The sequence below is a fragment of the Betta splendens genome, chromosome 17 (assembly GCF_900634795.4).
Source record: "Betta splendens chromosome 17, fBetSpl5.4, whole genome shotgun sequence".
NCBI classification, from domain to species: Eukaryota; Metazoa; Chordata; class Actinopteri; order Anabantiformes; family Osphronemidae; genus Betta; species Betta splendens.
This window is the reverse complement of record NC_040897.2, coordinates 16,263,475-16,290,338: the sequence shown is the minus strand read 5'-3', so window position 1 is coordinate 16,290,338 and position 26,864 is coordinate 16,263,475. Positions and strand designations below refer to the sequence as shown.

The 26,864-nt window shown below is 50.3% G+C and overlaps 4 protein-coding genes across 7 annotated transcripts; 3 read left to right on the top strand and 1 right to left on the bottom strand.

Annotated features, from left to right (window-relative positions):
• Positions 1-262: 262 nt before the first annotated feature.
• On the top strand, positions 263-5,485 carry gtpbp4 (GTP binding protein 4). Its single transcript, XM_029131319.3, has 17 exons — positions 263-421; positions 1,230-1,400; positions 1,496-1,599; positions 1,691-1,827; positions 1,935-2,035; positions 2,139-2,231; positions 2,552-2,743; positions 3,110-3,175; positions 3,261-3,350; positions 3,439-3,549; positions 3,640-3,717; positions 3,853-3,904; positions 3,983-4,083; positions 4,204-4,401; positions 4,511-4,576; positions 4,668-4,811; positions 4,895-5,485. The coding sequence occupies exons 1-17, from the start codon at positions 374-376 to the stop codon at positions 5,045-5,047; spliced, it is 1,905 nt and encodes a 634-aa protein (XP_028987152.1). The 5' UTR covers positions 263-373; the 3' UTR covers positions 5,048-5,485.
• A 121-nt stretch (positions 5,486-5,606) lies between these two features.
• LOC114844182 (WD repeat-containing protein 37) lies at positions 5,607-14,214 on the top strand. 4 transcript variants are annotated; one of them, XM_029131343.3, is made up of 14 exons: positions 5,607-5,791; positions 6,802-6,969; positions 9,079-9,175; positions 9,347-9,442; positions 9,536-9,600; positions 11,120-11,255; positions 11,331-11,402; positions 11,481-11,525; positions 11,603-11,679; positions 11,763-12,003; positions 12,104-12,245; positions 12,324-12,458; positions 12,595-12,709; positions 12,827-14,214. In XM_029131343.3, exons 2-14 carry the CDS (start codon positions 6,832-6,834, stop codon positions 12,956-12,958), a joined length of 1,491 nt encoding a protein of 496 aa, XP_028987176.1. In that variant the 5' UTR covers positions 5,607-5,791; positions 6,802-6,831; the 3' UTR covers positions 12,959-14,214. The 4 variants fall into 4 exon arrangements, with proteins under 4 accessions (XP_028987176.1, XP_028987177.1, XP_028987178.1 ...); XM_029131344.3 differs by having other exon boundaries at positions 5,609-5,791; positions 11,766-12,003; XM_029131345.3 differs by lacking the exon at positions 5,607-5,791 and adding an exon at positions 5,886-6,366.
• Positions 14,215-14,276: 62 nt separating this feature from the next.
• LOC114844172 (double-stranded RNA-specific editase B2-like) lies at positions 14,277-25,046 on the bottom strand. Its single transcript, XM_029131313.3, has 9 exons — positions 22,710-25,046; positions 18,640-19,439; positions 17,339-17,441; positions 16,578-16,746; positions 16,201-16,370; positions 15,817-15,931; positions 15,496-15,677; positions 15,234-15,415; positions 14,277-14,806 (listed from the first exon to the last, which is right to left on the bottom strand). Exons 1-9 carry the CDS (start codon positions 22,780-22,782, stop codon positions 14,633-14,635), a joined length of 1,968 nt encoding a protein of 655 aa, XP_028987146.1. The 5' UTR covers positions 22,783-25,046; the 3' UTR covers positions 14,277-14,632.
• Positions 25,029-26,202, top strand: LOC114844186 (E3 ubiquitin/ISG15 ligase TRIM25-like). The gene has a single exon (XM_055503639.1). It carries the CDS (start codon positions 25,121-25,123, stop codon positions 25,985-25,987), a length of 867 nt encoding a protein of 288 aa, XP_055359614.1. The 5' UTR covers positions 25,029-25,120; the 3' UTR covers positions 25,988-26,202.
• Positions 26,203-26,864: the final 662 nt, after the last annotated feature.

The following is a 26,864-nucleotide window of genomic DNA, read 5'->3' as shown; positions in this document are numbered from 1 at the left end:
ATATGGTTAAATGTATTCGACGACTTGTACACATATATGTATATGTATGTATGTGTGTGTGTATGTACATATATGTGTGTGTGTGTGTGTGTATACACACACACACACACACACACACACACACACACACACACACACACACACACACACACACACACATAATGGTAATATATTATACAATTTGATCACAATTTGCTGCAGATATTTATGGTTGCTGTGGTTTAATTTTTGTTTTTGCTGTGTCTCTAGTATCACACCAGGGGGCGATGTGCAAAAAGCTCACTCAAGTGTTTTCTGCGTCTCTTCCGGTTCCAGCGGAACAGCGAGCTTTCCTTTCCCCGTGCCCTCACGGACCACGACGCGTCCGAACAAAATGGCACTTTATAATTTCAAGAAGATTATGGTGGTTCCCACCGCCAAGGTGAGGTCAACGGCATGTTTTCAATGCGTTAAACCGGTGTTGTGTTAGCCGCGTTGTTACTCAGCTGTGAGAGACGAAGAAGAGACAGAACACGGTGGTTTCTGCTGGGAAGGAAAACACGTGCTAGCTGCTCTGACGGCACTGCAGCGTGTCACGGCTGGTTCTCAAGATGGGCAAACAGAAACAGCCAGCTGGTCTCTGATGGCCGAGAAATAAAGATCTATAAAGGTTTTTATTGTGTTGTAAGTCCTTGGTGACAGGAGACAGACCAATGACTGTTTGACGTGAATATAGAAGGTATAAACGTTGAAGTGTAATACACCGCTAATGATGCAAGCTTATTTATTCAGGATTCTGGATTGTACCAAGGCACAAAAATGCTCCTGTTTTCTCTTAATCTAGTGACGTCTGTTTATTTAAATACCACGCTGGGGTCAAACAACAGAGATATCTCGATAAAAAGTGCTGCGAATCTTTACAATGTTTCTGTCTTTTGGCCACTGCGATTACTTTAAACAGACGAATTTTAAGTCTGCAGTCTAGAAAGTCAACGATACCTGAAACTCAACTAGACTTACGGCTCTAGCGATGGATTTACTAAACATGTGAACATAAGGATCATCATCACCCAGACACAGTTTAAACGGTCTAATTTCTTTACATTTTAGTTGTGTTCTTATTGTTTAATTCTGCACAAATGATATTTACAATTATTAAGTACTTCACCTTAAATAAACTGCATGTAGTGCTTTTCTTCTGTCCCAGCTTCACAAGAAGTCTGACCTGTGAACTGTTCCTCTTCCTGCAGGAATTCATTGACATCACTTTATCCAAAACTCAAAGGAAGACGCCCACGGTGGTCCACAAACATTACCAGATCCACCGTATCCGACACTTTTACATGCGAAAGGTGAAGTTCACCCAGCAGAACTACCACGATCGCCTCTCGCAGATCCTCACTGACTTCCCCAAGCTCGATGTAAGAAGCTCCCTCTGCAAACACAAGCACCATAACCAAAAAACGTGTTGCTTCAAGAAAAGCTGGTAAACTGTGCTTGTTTTTCACCTCCTCAGGACATCCATCCCTTCTATGCTGACCTCATGAATGTGTTGTATGACAAAGACCATTACAAGTTGGCCTTAGGGCAAATAAACATCGCCAAGAACCTCATCGATAAGTAGGTTGCCTATTGATGTGTTGACGGAGTCACGTAACCGTTTTACAAACCAAAGAACTAAACAAACGTCTTGTCTTTCTGAACCTTTCAGTGTTGCCAAAGACTACGTGCGTCTGATGAAGTATGGAGATTCTCTGTACCGGTGTAAACAGCTGAAGAGAGCTGCTCTGGGTCGTATGTGCACCATCCTGAAACGACAGAAGTCCAGTCTGGAGTATCTGGAGCAGGGTAAGAGAGCGTTCTGGGGGCTTGTACATTATTAGTGACTGACCAAATGATGGTCAGTCCCACACGAGTGGGTTAAATTAACTAATGGCCCTGTTCATCTTTGTTAGTGCGTCAGCATTTGTCCCGGCTGCCGACCATCGACCCCAACACGAGGACCCTGCTTCTGTGTGGGTACCCCAACGTTGGCAAATCCAGTTTCATCAACAAGGTAGATGGAACTTCTCAAACTCTTCTGTGCCGAAACTTTGTGTTGTGATGTTTTAAATGTTATTGCTTTATTGCTCTGATTTGGTGTAACTTACTTTTTCCAGGTGACCAGAGCAGATGTTGACGTACAACCTTACGCTTTCACCACCAAATCTCTGTTTGTGGGTCACATGGACTATAGATATCTCCGCTGGCAGGTAAAATGCTGCGTTAATGAGTGTAGCAAAATTTAACCTACAACATGTTTATGGAGCATGATTTTGAAGGTAATTTCTCTTGTGTGGAGACTTTCAGTTCTTATTTTTATCTTGATTTAATTACGGTTTTAGTGATGAGCTGAAGTGGAGGCAGTGACCTGTTTTGGAGGGGCTTTTTAAGTCCGTTTTTAAGTTAATTTGCTGCTAAAAGCTTACACCACAGTCTTTAGTTAATTATTGCCTGGAGGCGGAGACCTGAGATGAAGTCACTGGCCGTGATTTGATTGTGATGATGTTGACTTGGGTCTGTGTGCACCCAGGTGGTGGACACCCCTGGCATCCTGGACCACCCCTTGGAGGAGAGGAACACCATCGAGATGCAGGCCATCACAGCTCTGGCTCACCTGCGAGCCGCCGTTCTCTACGTCATGGATGTATCTGAGCAGTGCGGCCATACCCTGCAGGAGCAGCTGGAGCTCTTCAGCAGCATCAGGCCCCTCTTCACCAACAAGGTCACAGGGAAAACAGATTTTTATCATGCAATCTAGTTTCAGTACTGACTTTATAAATGGTAACTTAATCTATAATAATTGAAGTGTGTTGATCCCACATTGGGGCTTGAAAGACCTACTGAGCCACCAGGCCACCGCCATCTAAATGTTGACTTTAACATTTCATAAATAACTGTTGACTATTACTATGGTGACACATGTGGCAAAAATACTGGAAGCTGATTACATAACCCACAGCACCTGATTTAAAGTAATTGATTGAAATTTGCATATTTTTCAGGTTCAGGCTCAGTTTAAAATAAAATACTTGGTTTAACAATGTCAAACATTGCAGTTGACATGACGCAGCTTTGTTATTTCCTGCAGCCGCTCATCATTGTGGCCAACAAATGCGACGTGAAGAAGATCATCGAGCTAACCGAGGAGAACCAGGTGGGTTATGAGGACATCACACAAATGTTTATTATCAGTGGGATTTACTTCACCTCATGGCTCATTCTTGGATGGTTGTTTCCAGAAAATCTTTGCAGACCTGGCTGCTGAGGGCGTCCCTGTGATTGAGACGAGCACTCTGACTGAGGAGGGAGTCATGCAGGTTAAAACTGAGGTGAGGTGCGGTGCTGTCGGGCTCCTTCTGTCTTTGTCTCCTGCACTGCTTTAGTGGTTGTAATTCTTTCCTGGTCTTGTGTTCTCAGGCCTGTGACCGGCTCCTGGCTCATCGCGTTGATGCCAAGATGAAGGGCAAGAAGGTCCACGATGTTCTGAACCGGCTCCACCTGGCCATGCCCACAAAGCGAGATGAGAAGGTGGCTTCATCTTTCGTCGTGGTTTCAGCTGTTTAACATCGTCATCATCTCCATTGCGTGTTTGTTTAACTGTATGTTTGTGGTGGTCAGGAGAGGCCTCCGTTCATCCCAGAGGGAGCCTTGATGCGCAAGAAGGCCATGGAGGTGGATGCACCTAAACGCAAACTGGTACGAAAGGCTTTCCTCGACATGTTGAATGTGACGTTAACCGGTGACGGCTGGTTTACAAGGACTTAAGTAAACTGAAGTAAACATACACCAGGAGAAACATACTCAGATGCTTTCTGACTGTTGTTCTTACAGGAGAGAGATCTGGAAATGGAGCTTGGTGATGACTACGTTCTAGACCTGCAGAGTAAGAAGGTTTTGGTTCAAGTAGTGAATGTGCATGCGTGAGAACTAAAGCTGACAGTGTTTGATTGGTTGTGTTAAGAATACTGGGACCTGATGAACGATGATGAGAAGCACGATAAGATCCCTGAGGTGTGGGAGGGTCACAACATTGCAGATTACATTGACCCTGACATCATGAAGGTGAGTTAGAGTGAACACTAGGCTTCTCACATCAGAGGACTAGTGGTTGGTCGTGTCTCAGGTCTCTGTTTAGTGAGGTGCGGCATTTACTCCTGTAAAAATGACTCGACTCTCCCTCAGAAATTGGAGGATCTGGAGAAGGAGGAGGAGCTGAAGGAGCGAGCTGGGGAGTATGACTCCGACGACGAGAGCGAGGATGAAGAGATGCAGGAGATTCGTGCTCTGGCCCGACAGATCCGTCAGAAGAGGAACCTCAAGATAATGGAGTCGAGAGAGAAAGATGTGCACGGGCCTCGCATGCCCAGAACCGCCACTAAGGTCAGACGGGTCGGGTCGCTAGGAACCGGACATAGTGGCACACCTGGCAATGCTTCTATGTTCCATTGACCTTGGCAGTGATGGTGCTTCTTGTGTTTGATGTGTGTAGGTTGAAAGGAAGAGGCTGGAGAAGGAAATGTCCGACCTCGGTCTGGACATGAACAACAAGGATGACGTAAGTTCTTCCTTCAGATGGAAGCTGGGTCAGATGCTGTGTACAGAAAGAGGTCAGATGCTCATCAGTATCTTCCTTTTTGCAATTTCAGAGCCACTACGTGCAACAGGCCCGGCGGTCCCGCAGCGTCGCTAAGAAACGCAAGCGTGAAGCTTCGGCAACTCCAACCTCCAGGACCCGCAGCCAGAGCGCCTCCCGTCCGCCACGGGACCAGTCCGGCCTACGAGATCCGAAGGTCTTTACTCTTAACGATTAGATTAGGCTGCCGTTTGACGAGTGTATTTATTACTGTTTAACTAATGCGTCTGTGTTATTCAGATGGTAAAGAAGGCAAAGACGATGATGAAGAACTCCCAGAAAGACATGAACCGCCAAGGCAGGAAGGGAGAGTCCGACAGACACGTGTTTGACCTCAAACCCAAACATCTTCTGGCTGGGAAGAGGAAGTCAGGTTCCACAGACCACAGATAAAGCTGCTCTTTCTGGACTCCTGTGTAGCAAAGTCTGTTTTTGTCTTTCTTCTGTGCAGTAAAACTATAAACCTTTCCCTGTACTTAAGAAAATATTGATCACAGTATGTTACAACTGGTTCTGTGGCATCGCAGCCTGTAACGCTGCTGGAGAAATGCAGAAACCCATTCAAAGGATTACTTCTAATAAAGTCTCATGTCAAACTCAGAGTGGAAAGATGTCAAAAAACAGAACTGTATGTGAAAGCAGAGACTCCAGCTATGGGACACCCTGATTGCTAGTGGATCTGATTAGTGGGTGATTGGCAGCTGTGAGGTGGGAACCTTTTTGCCTTATCATGACACAGAAGGTGCTGCGTTCCTCTGATGAAGCACAGATTTTTTCCTGATTTGAAAGAATGCTTAACAAAGAGCTAAATAAACCTCAATCCTAACTCAACATTGCCTTCAGTTTGATTGTTTTTTTTAGTTCTGCCTTTCCATTAATTCCTGTTTGTTTCAGCTCTTGGGGTTTGGTTATCGTGAAACCATGAAACTATGTTTTCCGCCTGCGTTGCCTTTTATTGCGAAAATCTCGGACCGGAAGCAGCTTCGTTATCTTCTCTCACGCAGCAGAGCCCGTCCGCTGTCAACGCTAAATCCGGACCGAACCAGCTCAGCCTTATCCGACACCCAAGCAGACGATGGAACCAGAGACGAGTCCTGCAATGTCCCGGAACCAAAGCCCGTTTTCGTAGAATTTGATGTGAGTTGGGAAGGTCGTTAGCGTTAGCATGTTTGCTAACGGTAACCGCTAGCTCCGCTAGGTGTGTGTCGGCTAACACGGGTTAAGGGTCGCTGTCACTAATTAGCTCTATCTAATCATTTGGGTATAACTAGTGCTTTCAGATGGTTCGTGCTGGCCTCTTAATTTAACACAACCCCGCTTAGACCCATTTTCTCAAATCCTGCATCGTCGGTGGACGCGGGTCTAAACGAGGCTGTTTTTTATTAACGTCTTGACTAAAGACTATATTTTAATATTAGATGACGTCCTTGCTCACAGACATTTCGTTTAAGTTCAAGGGCAAATATCACGGTTGTTTGACGCGCGGGCGCTGAAAACAAACCACTGAAGGTCATCCACACACTCCTCACTGTGACAGTCGCCAGACGAGCTTCAGGTTCCTACGTCGGAGTCAGATGCTGCTCACAGATGGAGTCCTGCGACCTGCAGTGGGACGATGACATGTTATGAATCAAACACCCAGCGGGGAGTCTCAAATAAAACAGCCGTTAGTCTATGCAAAATACGTCGTCCAGCGTTTTGTTATTTGGAAGGTACGTTGAAGCTTGGTCGTTCATGTGTAAGTTGGTTCATTCAGCCAATATTTGTGTATTTGAATGAATTGCTCCTTTAAATCTGAGATTTCTGTTGTCCTCTAATCGAGTGATCTGTAAATGGCAGATGGTTTTCTGTTCCTCCTTACAAACGTACTTCTCAGTTTGTCCTGCAACAGGAAGAAAAGCTGCTCCTATTGTTGCAGACTTCTCAGTTTCTGTGTCACTTGTTGCAGCTTCAGGTCCCGCTGAGGCTTTGAGCCTCCACACGCAGCAACACTCTGGTTCGCACTCATTTACTTTCTCTTCACACATTCGCACATGGAGGCGGCCAAGTCCGGCGCCGGCATCTGAGGAGGAGCGGAGCTGCAGCGTGAGGGACTTGAACCCGGGTTTGTGGTTTTTTCTGACCCTTTGTGCTCTTCTGTACTTCAGACTGTGGTTGCGTGGGGTTCTGGAGGAGGGATGCCAGTGGAGAGCGGGAGCAGCGCGGCCTCTCGCCAGGCCAAGCAGAAGAGGAAGTCCCACAGCTTGTCCATCCGCAGGACCAACAGCACGGAGCAGGAACGCTCTGGGCTGCAGAGAGACATGATCGAGGCTCAGGTGAGGTCACAAGCAGACACAGGGGATCTCCAGCTTCAACAAAGGAGTCGTGCTGTCCTGCTGTCGGCACTCGCGTGCTCTAGTCTTAAGCCTAGATAGATACATGAAGTTTATTGATCCCATAGTGGGGAAATTCAATTGCTGGAGAAGCCAGAGAAAGGCAGCAAAGAAATTGTGCAGGATTGCAAGAAAAAAGAGCATAAAAATAAAATAATAAACATATTTCGAATAAAAAGAGTGTCCAGGATAAAGTGATCAAACAACTGAGTGCAGATTTGCGCCTGTCAGACCTCTGCATTGTACAGTCTGACAGCGGTGGGGATAAAGGACCTGCGGTAGCGCTCCTTCCTACAGAGTGGATCAGTCTGCCACTGAAGGAGCTCAGAGCTCCCACAGTTGGGTGCAGTGGGTGAGAGGAACGGTCCATGATGGATGTCAGCCTGGCCATCTTCCTCTCACCCACCTCCTCCACCGAGTCCAGTGGACATCCCAGGACAGAGCTCGTCTTCCTCACCGGCTTCTTCGGGCTTTTCCTGCCTGCTCCCATCAGACCACAGCGTAGTTGATCACAGAGGCCACCACAGAGTCATAGAAGGTCCTTAACGTGGGCCTGCACACTCCAGGACCTCAGTCTCCTCAGCAGGTGGAGGCCACTTTGGCCCTTCTTGTACAGGACATCAGTGTTCTTAGTCCGGTTTATGGTTGAAGTGAACACCCAGGTATTTAAAACTGTCCACAGTCTCTATGTCTGAGCCCTGGATGTTCACCGGTGTGTTGTTCTCCTCCAGAAGTCAATGACCATCGCCTTAGTCTTACTGGTGTTTAAGCTCGCACCAGTCCACAAAGTCTGTAATTGGCCTAATCCAATTAGGTGGTTTCTGTTGTTGCGGCATTAAGCAGTTAAAGCTACATGTTGCTGTTAATGTGGGTAGCTCATGTTCCTCCCCAGACACCAGGTACTGCATAGTACAGGAGAACATCCTCTGTGATTCTGTCTTTCTGGCAGAGATGTCATTACTCTGTCCACACCCTTTAGCTCCATCTCAGTCACGCAGCCACTTTCTCCAAATTCACTGCTTTTTGATGTGCTGCTGTGGATCTGATAGCGCTGTGAACCCGGGCCTCATCAGAGAACCCCTCGTGTGGACAGATTTGTTGTTGTGCATGCGGGTCCGGGTGAAAAGAGGTGTTGTGGATGTGGTGAGGTGCTGCATGCAGTGTAATCCTTTCCTCATGACCTTTTGTTTTTTCACTTTGGACCCACTTGGTCTCAGTCGTCTGAAAATCTGGAGTCTTTCATGAGAATGGAGGTAAGTTTCAGGTGCAGGTGCCTTTGTACAGTAGCTTTTAGAGCCGGGTCTGGTCGTAGCTTAGGACCAATAAGGTTCTAGATGATGAGCTGTGTTTTCCAGGATCTTGTTTTGCTAGATTATTGCTAGACATGGTTACATCCACAGGAACTAGTTCCAAAGCAGGTACCACCGGACAGTTTAGGAACCGATAGTTCTGAGACTGACAGCAAATGACACTAACGACGAAATTATCTACGCAATAAGGCAAATCTTATTGTGTAAATAATTTCATCGTATTTTTATGAAGCTGCTGCTAATGATATAAGTATGAGAGTTACCGACGCAGTGACCTCAGTCTGTCTGTCCTCTATGTCCTCATGTTACAATCCGCAGGTCACATGAGGAGTAAAGGATCAAACGTCCACGTTCGCTGTGGACCCCCCCCCCCCCTATACTTATAGCTACAGGGAGCTTTAAGTCATGCGTTACTGCTGGAACAAGCGTCATAACGTTATGTTGTAACCCATGAGCTGTGGTTCTGTTCCGTCTTGGTGTCACTGGTCCTTCCCACGTATGTCCTCCCTCTTTTAGTAGAATGTGGTTGGTATTGTTGTTGCTTTCTTATTATTTTATTGTCCTGCTCAGACATCCGACCTTGGTCTCATACGAGTGCCAAGGCGTCTTCATTGCAGCTGTGATGCTACATGCCTGTACTCACTGGTTTCCTCTTCATATCTGACCCTCCTGCTGTTACGTGCTCTGCTGCCTCCACACACCTCTCCTCAGTGATGATCCTTCTCTTCTTCTCTGGCTGCAGGATTCCAAACTGCCTTTGTCTCTGAGGAGCAACCTGCTGGACCTGTTCAGTCAGATCGAGAGGGAATTTGAAAACCTCTACATAGAAAACCTGGAATGTATGTCCTAAAAAACAGGAAGTATTCATTCATTCTGCATCACTTCAGTAGGTGGAATTGCTGTTAAGTAATATAATCTGTGCTGATGCCAAAGAAGTGGCGAATGAATGATTCATGGTCAGTGCGGGGTTGTTGCCGTCCGGCATTAAATGCAGCATCTCTTGGTCTCAGTACGCAGAGAAATTGAAACGCTCAACGATCGCTTGGCTGCAGAGGGACAGACTGTGGAAGGAGCAGATTTGGCCAAAGGAGCTCTCAAAACGAAAGGTGAGGCAAAATGTCACCTAATTCAATGCTACAAATGAGATTCTATGATTGTAGTTTGACCTGTTGTTCACACGCTCTGACGCATATTGACAGCGAGTCACAGCACCAGCCAGCTGTCACAGAAGCTGAAGACCACCTACAAGGCTTCCACAAGCAAGGTAAGCAGTGGGTTATTAGCCAGCATGAGCGTGGGCTCAGATCTGTGAGAACCACGGATTTGGTGACTGAATCATGTCGTCGCCATCATGTGACCTGTGAAGAACTGCTGTCTTTTTCACCCTTTCACTTGTAGCCACGTTCAAATTCTTGCCATGCCAGAGTAGGTGGATCCCGCAACTTCAGCGTAGCCAGCTGGGAGTTGTGGGGAGGAGACTCATGGGTAACTTGCTGATTTCTCCCCCTTGTGTGTCCATATGCATGAGCAGCCCAGCCGGGGGGTCGACACTCCCTCCCCCAGAGACTTGGTCCTTCAAATGTAGGAGTCTGAGCTTTTCCCCGAGTGTCTGTGTGAGATAAACCCAGTCTTCATTATCTCACTAACGGCTTCTTCAATTGCTCCTCATTAGTTTTACTTTAGGCACTTGTTGGCTTCTACGTACTGGTGCTGGAGGAATCCTTCACCTGAGGCTCAGCTGCTTTAGATCAGTGCTCAGTGAAGCCGGAGTGTGTGGTCTGCAGAGCCTGGTCGTAATGGTGCCTGTTAACAGATGGGATTATGTTTAAAGGTCTCGTCCAGTTATTTATGATGTGAGCCACCACTGGTGTTTCCCAGATACCAGGTCCAAGCTGCTTTTCTGGAAGAAGTGACCCGACACATTTGACACGTTTCTTGACATGCTCATGGACGGACTCTGGCAGACTGCACACTGACGCTGTTGCTTCAGCCACATTAAGCAGCTTGTTGTTCATCCTTGCTGCCCCTGTTCAGTTATGTTCTGGATCATCATCTGTAACAACTTAACACACCTGACTCAGCAGAGTGAAGTATGTTCCCTGCTTGGTTCCCCGGATGCTCGTCATGTTGACTTAATATCTGATGAGTTCTTGTTCTGATGACTGACGCTGCCTCTGTGCTCTTCCTTTCAGCTGGAACTTGCTTAGTGGTCTGTGCCCAAAACGAACCACGAGTCCAGTTTGTGTCATTCCCATCTTTAATGTAAACACTTTGACCAAACTCTGAGCAGCTCCTACTAAGTACTGATTGCTTTCTTCTTATGTTGAGCCCCCCCTTTTTTATGCAGTTTTGCGCTGACAGTAATCCTGGTAAATGGGGTCTGAAGCACTGATACTTGTGTTGATGGCAGATCTGGGTTGACTGGTCTGTTGTTCTGCACCTGCGCTTAAAACAAGTAACAGTGACGCTTGTGTTAATTCCTCCTTTGAACCCAGAGCTGATATAAATAATGCTGCTGCTTCTTCCTGCCAAACCACTCAGACCCTGCTGACCCTCAGCTCTGACCTGGTTCCCCTCGTCTCCAGGGTCCCTACATAGTTGTGGACACATCATTTCCAGGCCATTCTCAAAGACTAGCAGTGAAGTGATGGAGTTTTATTGACCTGCATTAAAAGATCATAGATTTGCCTCGAGGCTGTAATTGTGATTCAGGTTGTGTGGGGACCCTGTGAGGGACGCAGCCGGCCTCCTGCTCCATCATAACTTGTGTTTGCGTCTGTCAGATTGTGTCCAGTTTCAAAGCGACCACGTCCAGAGCGGTGTGTCAGCTGGTCCGGGAGTATGTGGGCCACCGAGACGGCATCTGGGACCTCAGCGCCACCAGGAGCCAGCCGGTGGTGCTGGGAACGGCGTCTGCAGGTACGTCACGCGTCCCCTCAAGCTTCCACTGCTGCAGGAACAGTGGTAACAGGCTGAGCTCTGCTTTGCCAACAGACCACACTGCCATGCTGTGGAGCATCGAGACTGGAAAGTGCCTCCTCAAATATACGGGACATCAGGGATCAGGTAACGTGACATCAAGTGTTCACTGAAGTGGCTGCAGTCAGACCGTTAACATCCTAATGTCTCCTAATGTGTTCACAGTCAACTCCATCAAGTTCCATCCCACTGACCAGATGGCTCTGACAGGTAGCTGGAACAAAATACCCAGGAGCTAACAGACAGACTGTAGCCCTGTCTCACTGGACTCTGTTTCTCCTCCTCAGCCTCTGGAGACCAGACGGCTCACATCTGGAGGTACATGGTGCAGCTGCCGACGCCTCAGCCTGTCGCTGACGTCAGTGTAAGTTTTACCCACTTCCAGCTGCTTGTGTCACTGCGTGAACTCTCTGTGGCCCGATTCCTCACCATGACCCTCCACGACAGCAGCAGCCGGCCTGTGAAGACGACGTGGACTTCTCTGACAAAGACGAGGCAGACGGTGAGCTGGAGGGTCCCAACGACTGTCCGTGTGTCCGTCTGCCCGTTACCACGCTGCGCAGCCACCAGGGTGTGGTGATCGCCGCGGACTGGCTGGTGGGGGGCAAGCAGGTGGTGACGGCCTCCTGGGACCGGGCTGCCAACCTGTACGACGTGGAGACGTCAGAGCTGGTCCACTCGCTGACGGGTAGGAGGACGGAGGACCGGTTCTGATAGAAGAACCCTGCCCAGGCCTGACCGCACGTCACTCTGTGTGTGTGTGTGTGTGTGTGTGTGTGTGTGTTCAGGCCATGACCAGGAGCTCACCCACTGCTGCACTCACCCCACCCAGCGCCTGGTGGTCACCTCCTCCAGAGACACCACCTTCAGACTGTGGGACTTCAGAGACCCGTCCATCCACTCCGTCAACGTGTTCCAGGGACACACCGAGTCCGTCTGACACCCGTTTGCTCAGACTCTGTCTGTATGAAGCGTCTTCGTATTCAGCTCATGTGATCTGTTTCACAGCACGGTGACGTCTGCCGTCTTCACGGTGGGAGACAACGTGGTGTCTGGGAGCGACGACCGCACCGTCAAAGTGTGGGACCTGAAGAACATGAGGTCGCCCATAGCAACCATCCGCACAGACTCTGCTGTCAACAGGTATGAGAGTGAGGCAGGAGTTAAGTATTAATATATGGGTGACCTCCATTAACCCCACGGTGACACAGGTCCTTTGAGTCCAGCACAGTATTTGGCCTCTCCTCAGTGTTCAGTGTGTCCCTCGTTCTTCCTTCAGGATCAGCGTGTCTGTGAACCAGAAGATCATCGCTCTTCCTCACGACAATCGTCAGGTCCGGCTGTTCGACATGTCTGGGGTGCGACTGGCCCGGCTCCCACGAAGCAACAGGCAGGTGAGTGAGTGGAGGACCCGATGTGTCGGACCAGGTCCGTTTCGACGGTCAGCGTTACCGGCCTGTTGCTCGTCGTGGGGGTCCTCGGAGTTCAGCAGCTCTCCTTGTCGTGTGTAGGGTCACCGGCGCATGGTTTGCTGCTCCGCCTGGTGTGAAGACAACACCTCCTGCAACCTGTTCACCTGCGGCTTCGACCGGCAGGCCATCGGCTGGAACATCAACATCCCCGCTCTGCTGCAGGAGAAATGAGCCTACAGGAGCTCAGGGCTTCACACTGGTTCTGTCTGTCTCTACATCTCAAACAGAGATGTGGCTTCTTTAAAATGATCAAACCCAAGCGTAAAAAGCTGGAGGCAGAACGGCTGGCGTGAGGCGCTGCAGGTTCCTGCTCCATGCTCATGTAGGTGCACAATCTGCCATTTACCTTCTGCTTCTCCCAACACACTCATTCCTCCACTTCTGGTTCCTGGTCTCTGTAAAACAATCCAGGAGAAACCATTTTGTGGAACTAAATCTTGTTTTAATGTTACGTTTAATCAGGTAGACGTCGTCTTTGATTCAAGCGTCGCTCTTTGAGTGGTTTTCATTCCACAAGGTTTGTTTGGCACCTGATCAGCTGATCATTAGTCCCACGTCTCTGGAGCCTCGCTCATTAATCATTAATAAACATCGATCAGCTGTGTAAAGTAATTGACTTGTGCTGCATTCAGGGACAGTACAGACTGTAGGCCATTCGTGTTTTAGAACCTAGTCAGAGCTAACGAACGTGAGCCCAGACGTTCATTCTGTTATTGTCAGATGACCAACGATCGTATTGTGGAATGAAACCTTTTCAGTGTCTGAGCTAAAAACACACCTCGTTAAAATGGAACCAACAGCTGTTACATCGTTTGTTTTTGCCTTTATGTAAATAGTCTGAGCAGAGAAATTAGATGCCGGTAGGATTTCATGGAGCTGCGTCTCCTGTGCAGCGGTTCCAGCTGTCAGGAACATGTCTGTTATTCCTTGGTCATTGTTCTATGCGTTGCAGTGCATTCTGGGTAAAGGTTCACGTGGCTCAAATTTAAAATCAGTAGTTGTCATACAACATAGATCATTTCTTGCCACATGATTTTACCCACAATGCGCTGTGGCTCTAGTAACAGTGGTTCCATGAACTGAGGTTTATTAATATTTAGTGTCTTAGCATAACGTCTGCTTCATGTCAATCAGTGTTGTTGCTAGGATACAAAGCGTGACTGTTGATGGCTGTGTAGCTGCTGCATGAGCACAGTCCTGTACAAAACGGTTGTAGGTGTAGCTTTAGTTACGTCTCAGAACCTGACGGGTTGGAGGAAGGTGTGACGAGGCCGTCAGCCGCTCTCCTGTGACCTTTGACCTGTGAGGTGGATGAGGTCAACGTCTTCACCGTTTAAGCCGCGGCCCCCTTCAGAGATGTGGCTCCATGTGAGGTGTCCATGAAACCGTAATGTAAAACCACAATAAACCTGTGCTGTTCCCACGTGTTCCTGATGATCTCATGTTTGTGTTGGTTTCACAGTTCAAACTTAGAAGAAAGAAGCACAAATCTACACAAAGGGTTTATTTGCTGTGGAAAAATAGTCTTGCCTACGTAGTGACAGAGTCAAAGGGCGGTGACAGTAAAGGTCCCTGGCGTCTCCAGGCTCTGTTTACCTGTAGGTGGCGCCACATCTTCATGTTTTACTGCATGGACCAGAACGAGACACCAGAACCAGCAGCTGGTTGTCGGGTCAGAGACTCTCACGATAGGTTTAAAGGTACGTCACGGGTTTGGTTTATTCTAACAACCCGAGTCTGAGGAAGAGGGCCATGTTCTCTACGTTTATTAAGTAAAACAGGAAAAGCTTTGAACAGAGGTGGGCGGAACCGAGCTCCTGAGGTGTGGGAGACCAGCTGGACACACTACTGCCCAGCGACACTAAGGTAAGTCGGTTCTGGAGCTTTCCTGAGCCACGTTCCCAGACCTGCACTCTGCAGCCCAGAACCGAACCGCTGCACCGCCGTCTGGTACCGTCCAGCAGCCGCCTTGGACGCAGCGTACGTCACAGCTGGAGCTTCTGCGGCTGGAACGCTGAGCTGAAAGGAACAGACAGTCGGGTTGATCAGAACCGCAACGTGACGCACAGAGCCGGTCGTCTGTGATGCGTTCAGGGACACCATCACACCTGAAATTAAAGCCAGAGTCGACTGATGGCGCGGGTTCGGACTGTCAGCTGAGGGTTCGGCTCAGACTCTGTTTGTCTCTAACACTGATCCCAGTTGTTCTGTAAATAATTACGCATCCATCAAACTTTCAAAGCTGCTCTCAACATCCCATAATATTAATGTTTTATCCTCATAGTGAAAACTAATCCACTGCTAATTAAAATAGTATAACGCAGCTGATGCTCAAGACGCAGCTCAAATGAGCTCAGAACCCAATTTTTCCATGTGAACCTTAAACCGGGCAGACCTGCCTGTCTGGTCCTGAGGTGCAGGCCTGGTGAGTTGGGTTCTGACCCACCTGCTGCTGGAGCCTCTGCCAGCGGGCCATCAGGGAGCGCCTGCAGAGCCGGGACGGTCCTCCTGACCCGGTCCTCCTTCCGGTCAAGGTGCTGATCTCCTCCAGTCCTGCATCACCTAGGGTCCAGTTCACGCTGACGTTTGGGGCCTTCCCTGTGGGCCGGGCCTCGGTGCTGCTCAGACCTGTGCAGACACACACAGATCCACTGGTGAGTGGCATAAAGGTTCCGAACCACCGGCTTTGGTAAAGGAACTGGACTCACTGCCGAGCATCAGCTGCTGGCGTCGGTACGGGAAGGGCAGGTGCCTGACCGGTGCCAGACGACGGGCCATGGCCCGGCCCAGGTGACCCGTGTGGCTCAGAGTGGCCACCGTGAGGCTGTGCAGGTAAACGGGTTCCACCAGGCGAGACAGCAGCGCCCCCTGCAGGCCGACCACGCTCCACCTGTGGACACGGGTTCAGTACGTTTGGGCTTCACACCCACGGCTCTGTTGAATGTAATGGTCCTAAAAGGAACAAGGACGTCCACTTTGCTACAAACAGAACCACACATACGCTTCTGTGGGGTCCCGTCACAACTCACTTTGCCATCTTGTCGGTGCAGGACATGCTGGACGGGCCGTCCCGGCCCGGCGCCCGGCGCGTGCCCTCGCCGCCGCTGGCCTTGACTCTGAGGTGCCAGCGGAACCTGCTGGGACCTGACAGAACAGACACGCCGTTACCTCGTGGTCCAGTCTGGAGGAAGAGCAGTCAATCTCTGGTCTTCAGTGGCTTCAACCTGCAGCTTCCTGTTCATCTGGATCAAACTGAACCCGGAGCAGAACCTGCTGCTAATTCATCAGCTGACTGCTCATTATAGTGACGCTGATTCCGCCTCTCTCACTTCAACTGGCCACATTTGCTCCAGTTCAGTCAAATGTGTAAGGTCTAACCGGATCTATCGCCTTCAATAACAATGAATGTTTACACTGAGGAGTTTTGGGCCGGGCCGAGGTCTCGTAGGGACAGCTGAGCCGGGCGTCTCCACACGGCGACGAGCTGACAAACATGTGGAAGCGCACGTGGCTCCGCAGGCGGAAGCGTCCAGAAGCTTCATCTGGGGCGAAGACAGAACCCTCCTCAGAGTCAGCAGATGGACTTCAGGCAGCGGACGGAACCAGAGTCGGAACCAGAGAGAGACAGGAGACGGAACCATAAAATAAATAAAAACAAGATGAAATGAAGCAATAAAGACGACGTTAACTGAATGGATCCATCATCATTAAGAGATAAATAAGCACTTGATGCTTTAGGTGAAGTCTCAGATTTGGACCATAGAGGTTCTAATGTTGTGCGTGTCGGTACCAGAGCAGCAGTTCCAGCTGAGCGTACAGGAACCGCAGCAGAGCCCTCCTGCAGATCACCTCAGCGTGGCAGTCGCTCAGAGTCGACCCGCGCTCGCCCGCGCTGTCCGGGTCCAGACACTTGGTGCCGGTGGCCAGAGACACGACCCGGGCCGATGCGAGGTCCAGTCCTATCGTAGAGAGGAGGAGAAGGAGCCACATTAGAGGAGCACAGACCGAAGCTGGTGTGACTCCTTCAACGTTAAACGTTAACCGGCTCTGACGTCTAGTGGAAGGATATGTGGAGGAGCGACAGGCTGGAGGAGCAATGAGATGGAGGAGCAACCGGATGGAGGAGCAATGGGAAGAAGGAGCTGCAGGGTGGAGGAGCAACGGGATGGAGGAACAACCGGATAGAGGAGCAATAAGATGGAGGAGCGAAAGGCTAAAGGGGCGACAGGCTGGAGGAGCAATGAATTGGAGGAGCAACCGGATGGAGGAGCGATGGGAAGAAGGAGCTGCAGGGTGGAGGAGCAATGAGATGGAGGAGCCACAGGGTGGAGGAGTGTAAAGATGGAGGAGCTGAGGCTGGAGGAGCATCAGCCGTCGTCCTGTTGGAGTCTGTCAACACGTGGCTCAGCTCAGGAGTCAACTTCTATAAAACCTTCAGCTGCTTTTAGCTCCAGCTTTGGTCTCCTCCACAGACACCGGAACAACGAGGCCTTTCCTGCCTCGTTGTTCAGGTGTTTTCTGAACGGTTCTGACCGGCTTTGGACCACTCACCTTGGGTCAGAACGATCCCTGCCAGAACCTTGTGGGAAAAGCCGCCGTGTGTCAGGTCTGAGTATTTGTCTCTCACCAGGTGGAAAATGGCCTCAGAGAAAACCTGAAGAGGAAACAGATAATCAGCTGATGAGAGGAAGCTGGACGCAGATGGGCAGAGGTCAGAGGTCAGAGTGTTTCTCATGTTGTACTTCATTAAAACTTGCTTTGAGGGAAAGTCTCTGCAGCGTTTTCTGGGCAACTGTGGCACAAGGTCGTGTGTAATGAGTGTGTTAAACATTATTATGCTCTTCACGCCGCCTCCTTGGTTCAGTCCACCTGCCCTAATGTGCTGTAACGTTCATAAATGCATCACAGCGGCTGAAAGACAGGCAGACAGGCAGATAGACAGACATAAAGAAAGGCAGACAGGCAAACAGACGGACATATAGGCAGACAGACAGAAAGGCACAGACAGACAGGAAGACAGACAGACAGACAGGCAGATAGACAGACATAAAGAAAGGCAGACAGGCAAACAGACGGACATATAGGCAGACAGACAGAAAGGCACAGACAGACAGGAAGACAGACAGACAGACAGACAGGCAGATAGACAGACATAAAGAAAGGCAGACAGGCAAACAGACGGACATATAGGCAGACAGACAGAAAGGCACAGACAGACAGGAAGACAGACAGACAGACAGACAGACAGGCAGATAGACAGACATAAAGAAAGGCAGACAGGCAAACAGACGGACATATAGGCAGACAGACAGAAAGGCACAGACAGACAGGAAGACAGACAGACAGACAGACAGACAGACAGGCAGATAGACAGACATAAAGAAAGGCAGACAGGCAAACAGACGGACATATAGGCAGACAGACAGAAAGGCAGACAGACAGACATAAAGGCAGACAGACAGACAGACAGACAGACAGACAGGCAGACAGATGGGCCCTGAAAAGCTGAAAAACCTGGTTTTCAGCCTTTGCAGACTCGTCTCCCAGCGTTTAATGCTGCATCTGTTTGTCTGACTCTGATGGTCCTTTGCTTGTCAGATGTTCAGACGGATCTGCTTGTGTCCATAAAGACACGGCGGAGGCGTTTGGATGCCACAGCCAGAGCAGGGCAGCAGCCAGAGGCCTCGGGGCTCGATGGCCTCGCTGATGCGGCGCGGCCCATTTGGCAGCGCCGCATTTAGAGAAGCAGGAGATGAACTCAGCGCCCGCAGCGCACGTCTGATCAAGCTACCGTACAAACATTCACTGGGCTGTTTGGGCCTGGAGGAGTCCAGGCGCCGGCTCCCACCGACCTGAGGCAGCTGATGTCCGCTTCTGCCGTCCTGGAGCAGCCCGTTCTCCGGACCCAGACTGCGGCCGTGCAGAGCCCTCAGAGCCGCCGCCGCCGCCAGCGCTTTGGCCCGTCTTTTACTGTGGGCGCAGCCCTCGAACACGCGTCCGTCCACCCGGACCACCATGACGAACCTCCTGACGGGCCGGCCAGGAACCCGCTCGCTCAGGCACAGGTACCGCAGCCCTGGGCACAGCTGGTCAAGCAGCGCCACTGGACCGAGCTGCTCCACGAGTGAGGCTGCGTTTGGACCCGGGGAGACCCAGTCCAGGGCGAGTCGGACGAGCTGCCTGCGCTGGTACCAGTGGCGCTGTTCAGCGGTGCCGCAGCGCAGGGCGGGTTCTGGGGGGTGGGTTCCGTCCAGAGTCCTGGAGGCCTGGGAGACCCCAGGGACCTGGAGCGAGCGGAGAACCAGCTCGGCAGCCCTCAGCTTGGCCCGCTTCTTTGTGGGCCCCCGGGCCTCGAAGCGCCGCCCGTTGACCTCCACGGACACGGAGAACGCCGACCCGTGCAGCGGTTCCGGCGCCGCCGCAGAGTCGAAGCGCAGCCCGGGAAGCAGCTCGTGGAGCTGCACCAGCGCGTTTTTCTGGCTCCAGGCTGCTCGGCGCCGGCAGCGGCGCTGCTCGGCCGGGCCCACCGGCGGCTCCTTGGGTCTCGGCCCGTTTCGGGGGAACAAGGATGGAGGGTGTCGTTTCTGCAGCGGGTCGCGGCCCGACGGGATCCTCTCGCCCTGATTCTCCTTCACCTCCAAACTGCTGGTACCTGTAGGCAGAGGACAGGAAGGTGACGGGTCACGGCCCACCACCAGAACTTACTGGAAGCGTCTGCGTCCTCGGCCAACGAGGCGCCGCTGCCCCAGTGTCTGCTGGGACGGAGGAAGGGTGGGGACGTGTGGACCTGGTCTGAAACACACACAGGAACAGCTTCACAGCTGGACTCGGCGCCTTCTCGCTTCACGTTTAAGAGCAGACGCAGGGAAACGCTGGGAGCTTCTCGTTAACAGCCCACAGAAAAGCACCAGAGAGCAGCCAGTCGACCCAGAGCCAAAGGTTCTGATCGCGTCTGATGGGGTTCACCTGCGACGTGGTAGTTCTACGGTGAAACCACCTGCAGCTTCACGCTGGTTCTGAAGCTGTTCTGCTTGTTTTACACATAAGGATGCCTGCATTAACTTCCACCTCCACTGAGGCTGCTGAGCTGTGGTACTGTGAGTGGGTGTGGACGTGGACGTGAATGTTGACTTGGACGTGGACGTGGGCGTGTACGTGGACGTGGGTTCGCATGTGGGTGTGGCTGTCGATGTGGACGTGGACATGGACGTGGATGTGGACGTGGGTGTGGACGTGGATGTTGACGTGGATGTTGACGTGGACGTGGATGAGGACGTGGACGTGGGTGTTGACGTGGACGTGGGTGTGGGTGTGGACGTGGGTGTGGGTGTGGACGAGGACGTGGGTGTGGGAGTGGACGTGGACGTGGGTGTGGACGTGGATGTTGACGTGGGTGTGGGAGTGGACGTGGACGTGGGTGTGGGTGTGGACGTGGGTGTGGCTGTGGACGTGGATGTTGACGTGGACGTGGGTGTGGGTGTGGACGTGGACGTGGGCGTGGGAGTGGACGTGGGTGTGGGTGTGGACGTGGACGTGGGTGTGGACGTGGATGTTGACGTGGACGTGGGTGTGGACGTGGATGTGGGTTCGGATGTGATGATGCTGAGGCAGTGGCAGGTGCTTTAATGGCTCGCTGCTAATGGGGCCGTCTGTTTTAGCCTGAACAAAGAGAGCGAGTGAGTTTGTCTCAGTTAAACCCTCCGATCTTCTGGTTCATTCATCCCTGGCTTGATCGCCCCTCGCTGCTCGACGCTCTCTCTCCATTTACTCACACCCAGTTATAGACTGGCACTTGATTTAAGTGCAGGTTAACCGGGTCGCATCAGAACAAATGATTTGCTTAATCTCTCCGTAACCTTCAGCAAAAGGAGCCGATGCAGACGCAGGTTGACCTTTAACCTTTAACCTCCCTCCTCTCACACCTGGTGACTCATGATCAGGGAACCTAGAACCGAGCCACCGATTCAGAACCACCGATTCAGAGCCACTGATTCAGAACCACCGATTTAGAACCACCGATTTAGAGCCACTGATTCAGAACCACCGATTCAGAACCACCGATTCAGAGCCACCGATTCAGAACCACTGATTTAGAACCACTGATTTAGAGCCACTGATTCAGAACCACCGATTCAGAGCCACCGATTCAGAACCACTGATTTAGAACCACCGATTCAGAACCACCGATTTAGAACCACCGATTCAGAGCCACCGATTTAGAGCCACTGATTCAGAACCACTGATTTATTGCCACTGATTCAGAACCACCAATTCAGAACCACTGATTTAGAGCCACTGATTCAGAACCACCGATTCAGAGCCACTGATTCAGAACCACCGATTTAGAGCCACCGATTCAGAACCACCGATTCAGAACCACTGATTTAGAACCACTGATTTAGAGCCAATGATTCAGAACCACCGATTCAGAGCCACTGATTCAGAACCACCGATTCAGAGCCACTGAAACCAGGGCAGGTCCACAACGCTCTACAACCAGCTGCTGCAAACATTAGGAACCGTTTCTCCGCCTTCACAGCAGATGCCGAGGTTCGGTTCTGACCATGTTCTGTCCTGGTGTTGTGTTCAGGGCAGCCTGGTTCTGGGCATCATGCTCAACCCAACGAGGACTGTGGCTCAGGTTCAGTCAGACGGATCTTTGTCTTTAGAACATTCACATTTGTTTCCGTCTGGTTCCTGAGGCAGCGCCGGCGCTGGAGGTGTCTGAGATCAGACGGGCTTTAAATGCAGTGTTCTGACAGACGACGAGGCTGCTTTCATTCAGACGCAATTTATGAACTAAAGCTGAACAATAGAGAAAAACAAATAACCAAATAGTTTTCAAACTCCTCTCAGGTGGAGGACACACTTCCTGTTTCCTGCCGCCAGGCATCATGGGAATTATAATTGATCTGCCGGACGTTTGAAACATCAGACCTGAGACTTTGGCCTCAGGAACTGGATCCTGACCCGTCAGAGCCGAGCGTCGCTGAGCGTCGCTGCAATCAGGGCAAATGGCCACAAAGCATATTGTTAATGTTTCCGTGAAGACTGAGGATCCATCAGTGAGATTACACAGCGACACGGCCCATAAGTTCTACTGCGCCGTCCCGAGCGGCTCGGACCGACAGCAGCTGTTTGCTCCTGTCGGATCACGATAATCCGCTGAAAGCACGACGGTCACGTCGTTCTGACTCGTGTCGCAGCCAAAAAATCACAGTTTGCTAATTTGACTGAAACCAGTGGAAAAGCCTCATTAACCAGTAATTCCATCAAACTCTCAACAGAATAAGCTCTGTTTGCCGGTGCTGACGTGTGAGCACCACTTTATTAGGAACGCCACCGGCTCCTCTGGGCCTTCATGACCAGAACCAGCAGGTTCTTGACCCAAACGGTCTGTTCCTCAGCTGTTTGCTGCTCATCACCTGCGACTATTTCATCAGCTCCACATCACGTTGTTCCTGAGCTTCGGTTCCACGTGAATTATGAAGAACGCGTGTCGGTTCAGTTGAGCGGAACGTCTGACAGCGCGACAGCTGGCACCGGGAGCAGCTCATTGTTGGACGCTGTAGTTAAGAGCGCTGGGATTTGACGATCTCCATTTGTTAATGATTCATGGACAAAAAAGGCCAGTGGGTCATTAACGAGAGTGGATCCGGATTAGTGAGCTTTGAGTAACTGAGGAGGAGCCGGATCAGCCAGCGGAGAACAATGTGAGTGTCCGTGACTCGGACCAGCAGAACCAGAACCGACTCTACACTGAGCCACTGACCGTCTCCCCAACTGGACTTCAGAGGTTCGGTACCAACACAATAACTTCCAGTAACTTCTACACACACGTACTCATTGCACTGCCATGAATAAAGCTATGAAACATCTGAGCCCGGACCGGACACATGATCCATCAGAACCAGCGACCCACCTCTGCTGCTCCTCCTCCTCCTCTTCCTCCTCCTCCACGTCCCCTTGGCCTCCCGCTGAGCCGACCTCTCCATGCTTCGGCTTCTCTCTCTGGCACCGACAGCAGCTCTGCTCTGCGGCGCCGGCTCTCACAGACGGACCCCCCCCCCCCTCCGCCCCCCGCTGAGCGGTGACATCACGGGGGAGGACGAGCTTCAGGCTGCGCGTCAGGTGGCATCAGCTGGTAACGTCTCACCGAGTCCAGAGCGGTTCCTCCACGATCCAGGTTTTCTGCTTCACAGACAGACACACAAACACCATCTGCGTTTGCGTTCTAGACTTTTACTTGTGAATCGTGTTGTCATGATGGTTGTCGTCGTCACTGCTTTAATGTTATTTGAGCTCTTTCCCTCTTTGCATAATCTTCCCCTCTTTGTTTGCAGGTAATGAGTTAATCCCTTTGTCAAACTGCTGATCGGTATCATTTGTCTTTCGTGTGTTTGTGCAGTCACTCAAAAACCGGCCTCGTCTCAGTCTGTGGCTCCAGAAGTCCTTCCTCTGCTTTAGTTTTGCCCTCGAATGGTCAAACACTCAGTTAAAGCAGCTTTGATGAGATTTTACTGTTTTCGTCCATAACGTCTAAGAGGCCTGAACATTTGACCATAAGATGTTTACAAAACACTTTTATTGCAGTTTTTATTGGTGCAATAGTGGGCTAAAAATCATAACTGTTTGTGGGCACTGGTTCTGTGTGAGGCGGGCGCCGGGCAGAGGAGAGCTATTACTGCTCTGATGGCTGCGAGCCCACGGGCGGCACCGGTGGAGTGGCGCCACCATGAGCCCGGCTCCTCGGGCCACACATTAACCTGTGTGGGATCCAAGCTGAAGATTCAAGCAGTTCATGACGTGAAGGAGAGTTTAACACACACTGGCCTTTACTGGCTACAGACATGAACATGTGTGGGGGACAGAAGCAGGCCATAATAATAATAGAGTGGCTACTGCTCATTGTGAGGCTCATGGCTTTACATTTGAGTGCTGACGGTTGCCAGATCCTGATGTGTAAATGTCTGGACCCATCAACTCTGTGAGGGGCGCCACATCTGTCCCACATCTGCTTTAATGGAAGCTCTGAGCGAACGAAGCCCCTGTTCCTGAACACAACAGTGTGAAGTCTGCATTGAGTGTTCTGTACTTGACTGTCTGGTTTAAGTGCAGCTGATTCTCAGCCATCATCATCATCATCATCATCTTCTTTTTCGTTTTTCTTTCTTTTCTTCTTCTCTACTTCTTCTTTTTCGTGTTTCCTGTGTGTTTCTATTCACTGAGGGTCTTTAAAGGGGAGTAAATGCGTTTACTCCACCTTGGCGCCATGTGTGTGCTGCATTGTGTTTTCTGTAAAGGCTCCGTGGTCACGCTCCAGTGAAAGTGTTTCATTACGCTGTGACTAACGATCACACTGTGATTAAGTTGATTAGATTTCATGAATATTTGAAATGCGAATCAAATCGTTGATTAAATATTTACTGGTGGTTTCCTTCCTGACAGACTGGGAGATGATATCAGGCCTGTGCTGTAGCTCAGAGCTACAATATGCTAATGAGGTATATTTTTAGTCACATGGTAAAAATAAAATTTGATAATAATATGTTAATGCTGTTCTGAGGAAGCAGAAGTTTAGATAAACAATGATCCACTGACTGATGAACAGATTTATACATTACATTCATACTGACTGTTCATAGCAGAACCGGAGCGTCCACTGGGTTCTTTAGGAACCAGTGTTATAAATGTCCTCTGACTGTTTGTGGATGTTTATCATCCCAGGAAATCTGAAAACGTCTCATTGTCTGCGAGTCTGAGAGGCAGCGTGAAGTTTGATGCAATCAGCTTCAACTGAGTGAACCATAATAAACATGATCATTAAGACGTGAAGCAGACTTTATGAACTACTGTCTGTTGATCATCAGCTCATCATTCACTGAATTACACGCTTTTAATGTTCTTTTGTTCAGATGAAGAAGCGCAGGAAACGCGAAGCAGCAGCGCCTCCACGTGGCAGCAGGAGGAAACAGCAGGAAGCTGAACTCTTGTCTTTCACTACATGTACAGCTCATTTGTTTTGCAGTCCGCTGGGAAAGAGGTTATCTCAGTTGTTGTCACCATTTTTATTTCTTTTATCCTAAATACCTTTTAATTTCACACTCTCTGATCACTCTGTTTAACAGACACACTGTCAGATGCAAAAGAAACGATTGAAAGTGTGTCACCCTGAGACTCCTCCTCCTCCTGTGCTTCTGGAATCCTCAGATCTACAGTCTGAGCAGGTGGCAGACATTACTGCTGACAGACTCCGCCCACAACAGAAACACCTGTAGAACTAGTTTCATTTCTCAGAAAGAGAAAGTCAGTCATCGACCAACGGCGGCTGAAATGGCGCAGCCAGGACCTCATCTGGACCAGGAAATGTTCTCCTGTTCCATCTGTTTGGATCTACTGAAGGAGCCAGTGACTATTCCCTGTGGACACAGTTACTGTATGACCTGCATTAAAAGCCACTGGGATGAAGAGGAGGGGAAGAAGCTGCTCAGCTGTCCTCAGTGCAGACACAGCTTCACTCCCAGACCTGCGCTGGTGAAAAACACCATGTTGGCTGATTTAGTGGAGGAGCTGAAGAAGACTGGACTCCAAGCTGCTGCTGCTGCTGCTGATCTCTGCCCTGCTGGACCTGAAGACGTGGCCTGTGACGTCTGCACTGGCTCCAAACTCAAAGCTGCCAAGTCCTGTTCAGTTTGTCTGGTCTCATTCTGCCACCAACATCTTCAGCCTCACTATGAATTACCTGCTTACATCAAACACAGGCTGGTGGAGGCGTCCACCAAGCTGCAGGAGAACATCTGCTCCCGTCACAGCGAGGCCATGAAGATGTTCTGTCGGACCGATCGGCAGTGCATCTGTTACCTCTGCCCCGTGGACGAACACAGAGGCCACGACGCGGTGTCAGCGGCAGCAGAGAGGACTGAGAGGCAGCGAGAGCTGGAGGGGAGTCGGCAGAGGCTCCAGCAGAGGCTCCAGGACAGACACGAGGAGGTGGAGCTGCTCCAGCAGGAGGTGGAGGCCATCGGCCGCTCTGCTGATCAGACGGTGGAGAACAGCCAGAAGCTCTTCACTGAGCTCATCCGTCTCCTGGAGCAGAAAAGGTGTGAGGTGAAGCAGCGGATCAGATCCCAGCAGGAAACTGAAGTGGGTCGAGTCAAAGAGCTGCAGGAGAAGCTGGAGCAGGAGATCAAAGGAGGCTGAGCTGGAGCAGCTCTCACACACACAGGATCACGTCCAGTTTCTAAACAGCTATTTCTCACTGGCACGTCTTAATACATCTGCATACTTTCTAATGATCGACCAAGATTCTCTGCAGCACTTTAATGTAGTGGAAACAGCTGTGTTGAATGCAAGAGATAAAATGCAGCGCGTGCTGAATGTGGAATGCACAAATATCCTAGCGGAGGTGTCAAACGTAGACGTGTTACTGTCATGAGAGCCCAAGACCAGATCTGAATTCCTTCAGTGCTCACAGCAAATCACACTGGATCCAAACACAGCAAACACACGTCTTGTATTGTCAGAAGAAAACAGAAAAGTAACATTCATGGCGACAACACAATGTTATCCTCATCACCCAGACAGATTCACTGTCACAAACCAAGTCCTGAGTCGAGAGAGTCTGATGGGATGCTGTTACTGGGAGGTGAAGAAGGGAATGGGAGGAGTTTCAGTCGCGGTCTCATACAAACACAGCAACACTGCAAATGAAGCATTTGGAAACAATGAGAGTTCTTGGGTCTTTGATTTTTACAAAAAAAGTTGTGCGTTCAGACACAACAACACCACGACCTTCGTCTCAGGTCCCGATTCCTCCACAGTAGGAGTCTACCTGGACCACACAGCAGGGGGTCTGTGCTTCTACAGCGTCTCTGGGACCATGACTCTGCTCCACAGAGTCCACACCTCGTTCACTCAGCCTCTCTACGCTGGACTACGTCTTTATGGACCTACGGGAAACACGGCTGAGATCTGAGCTGTCTGCAACAGATAAACCAGTCCTACAGGTTGATGGCCCCACAAACTGTGGCTGTTCTAAAATTGGACAAGTCGATGTTTTCTTTGATTTAATTACTTT

Excerpts from the sequence above, each read along its gene's own strand:
- LOC114844182 (XM_029131345.3), top strand. The coding sequence starts at position 6,280 with ATGAATCAAACACCCAGCGGGGAGTCTCAAATAAAACAGCCGTTAGTC. Across the intron at positions 6,367-6,801 it reads AGCGTTTTGTTATTTGGAAG|ACTGTGGTTGCGTGGGGTTC; the intron begins GTACGTTGAAGC and ends TCTGTACTTCAG. Across the intron at positions 9,176-9,346 it reads CTACATAGAAAACCTGGAAT|TACGCAGAGAAATTGAAACG; the intron begins GTATGTCCTAAA and ends TCTTGGTCTCAG.
- LOC114844186 (XM_055503639.1), top strand. The coding sequence starts at position 25,121 with ATGGCGCAGCCAGGACCTCATCTGGACCAGGAAATGTTCTCCTGTTCC.
- gtpbp4 (XM_029131319.3), top strand. The coding sequence starts at position 374 with ATGGCACTTTATAATTTCAAGAAGATTATGGTGGTTCCCACCGCCAAG. Across the intron at positions 3,550-3,639 it reads CCACAAAGCGAGATGAGAAG|GAGAGGCCTCCGTTCATCCC; the intron begins GTGGCTTCATCT and ends TGTGGTGGTCAG. Across the intron at positions 3,905-3,982 it reads CTACGTTCTAGACCTGCAGA|AATACTGGGACCTGATGAAC; the intron begins GTAAGAAGGTTT and ends GGTTGTGTTAAG.
- LOC114844172 (XM_029131313.3), bottom strand. The coding sequence starts at position 22,782 with ATGGAGAGGTCGGCTCAGCGGGAGGCCAAGGGGACGTGGAGGAGGAGG. Across the intron at positions 19,440-22,709 it reads GAGGAGGAGGAGCAGCAGAG|GTACCAGCAGTTTGGAGGTG; the intron begins GTGGGTCGCTGG and ends CTCTGCCTACAG. Across the intron at positions 14,807-15,233 it reads GGCAGAGGCTCCAGCAGCAG|CTCAGCGTTCCAGCCGCAGA; the intron begins GTGGGTCAGAAC and ends TGTTCCTTTCAG.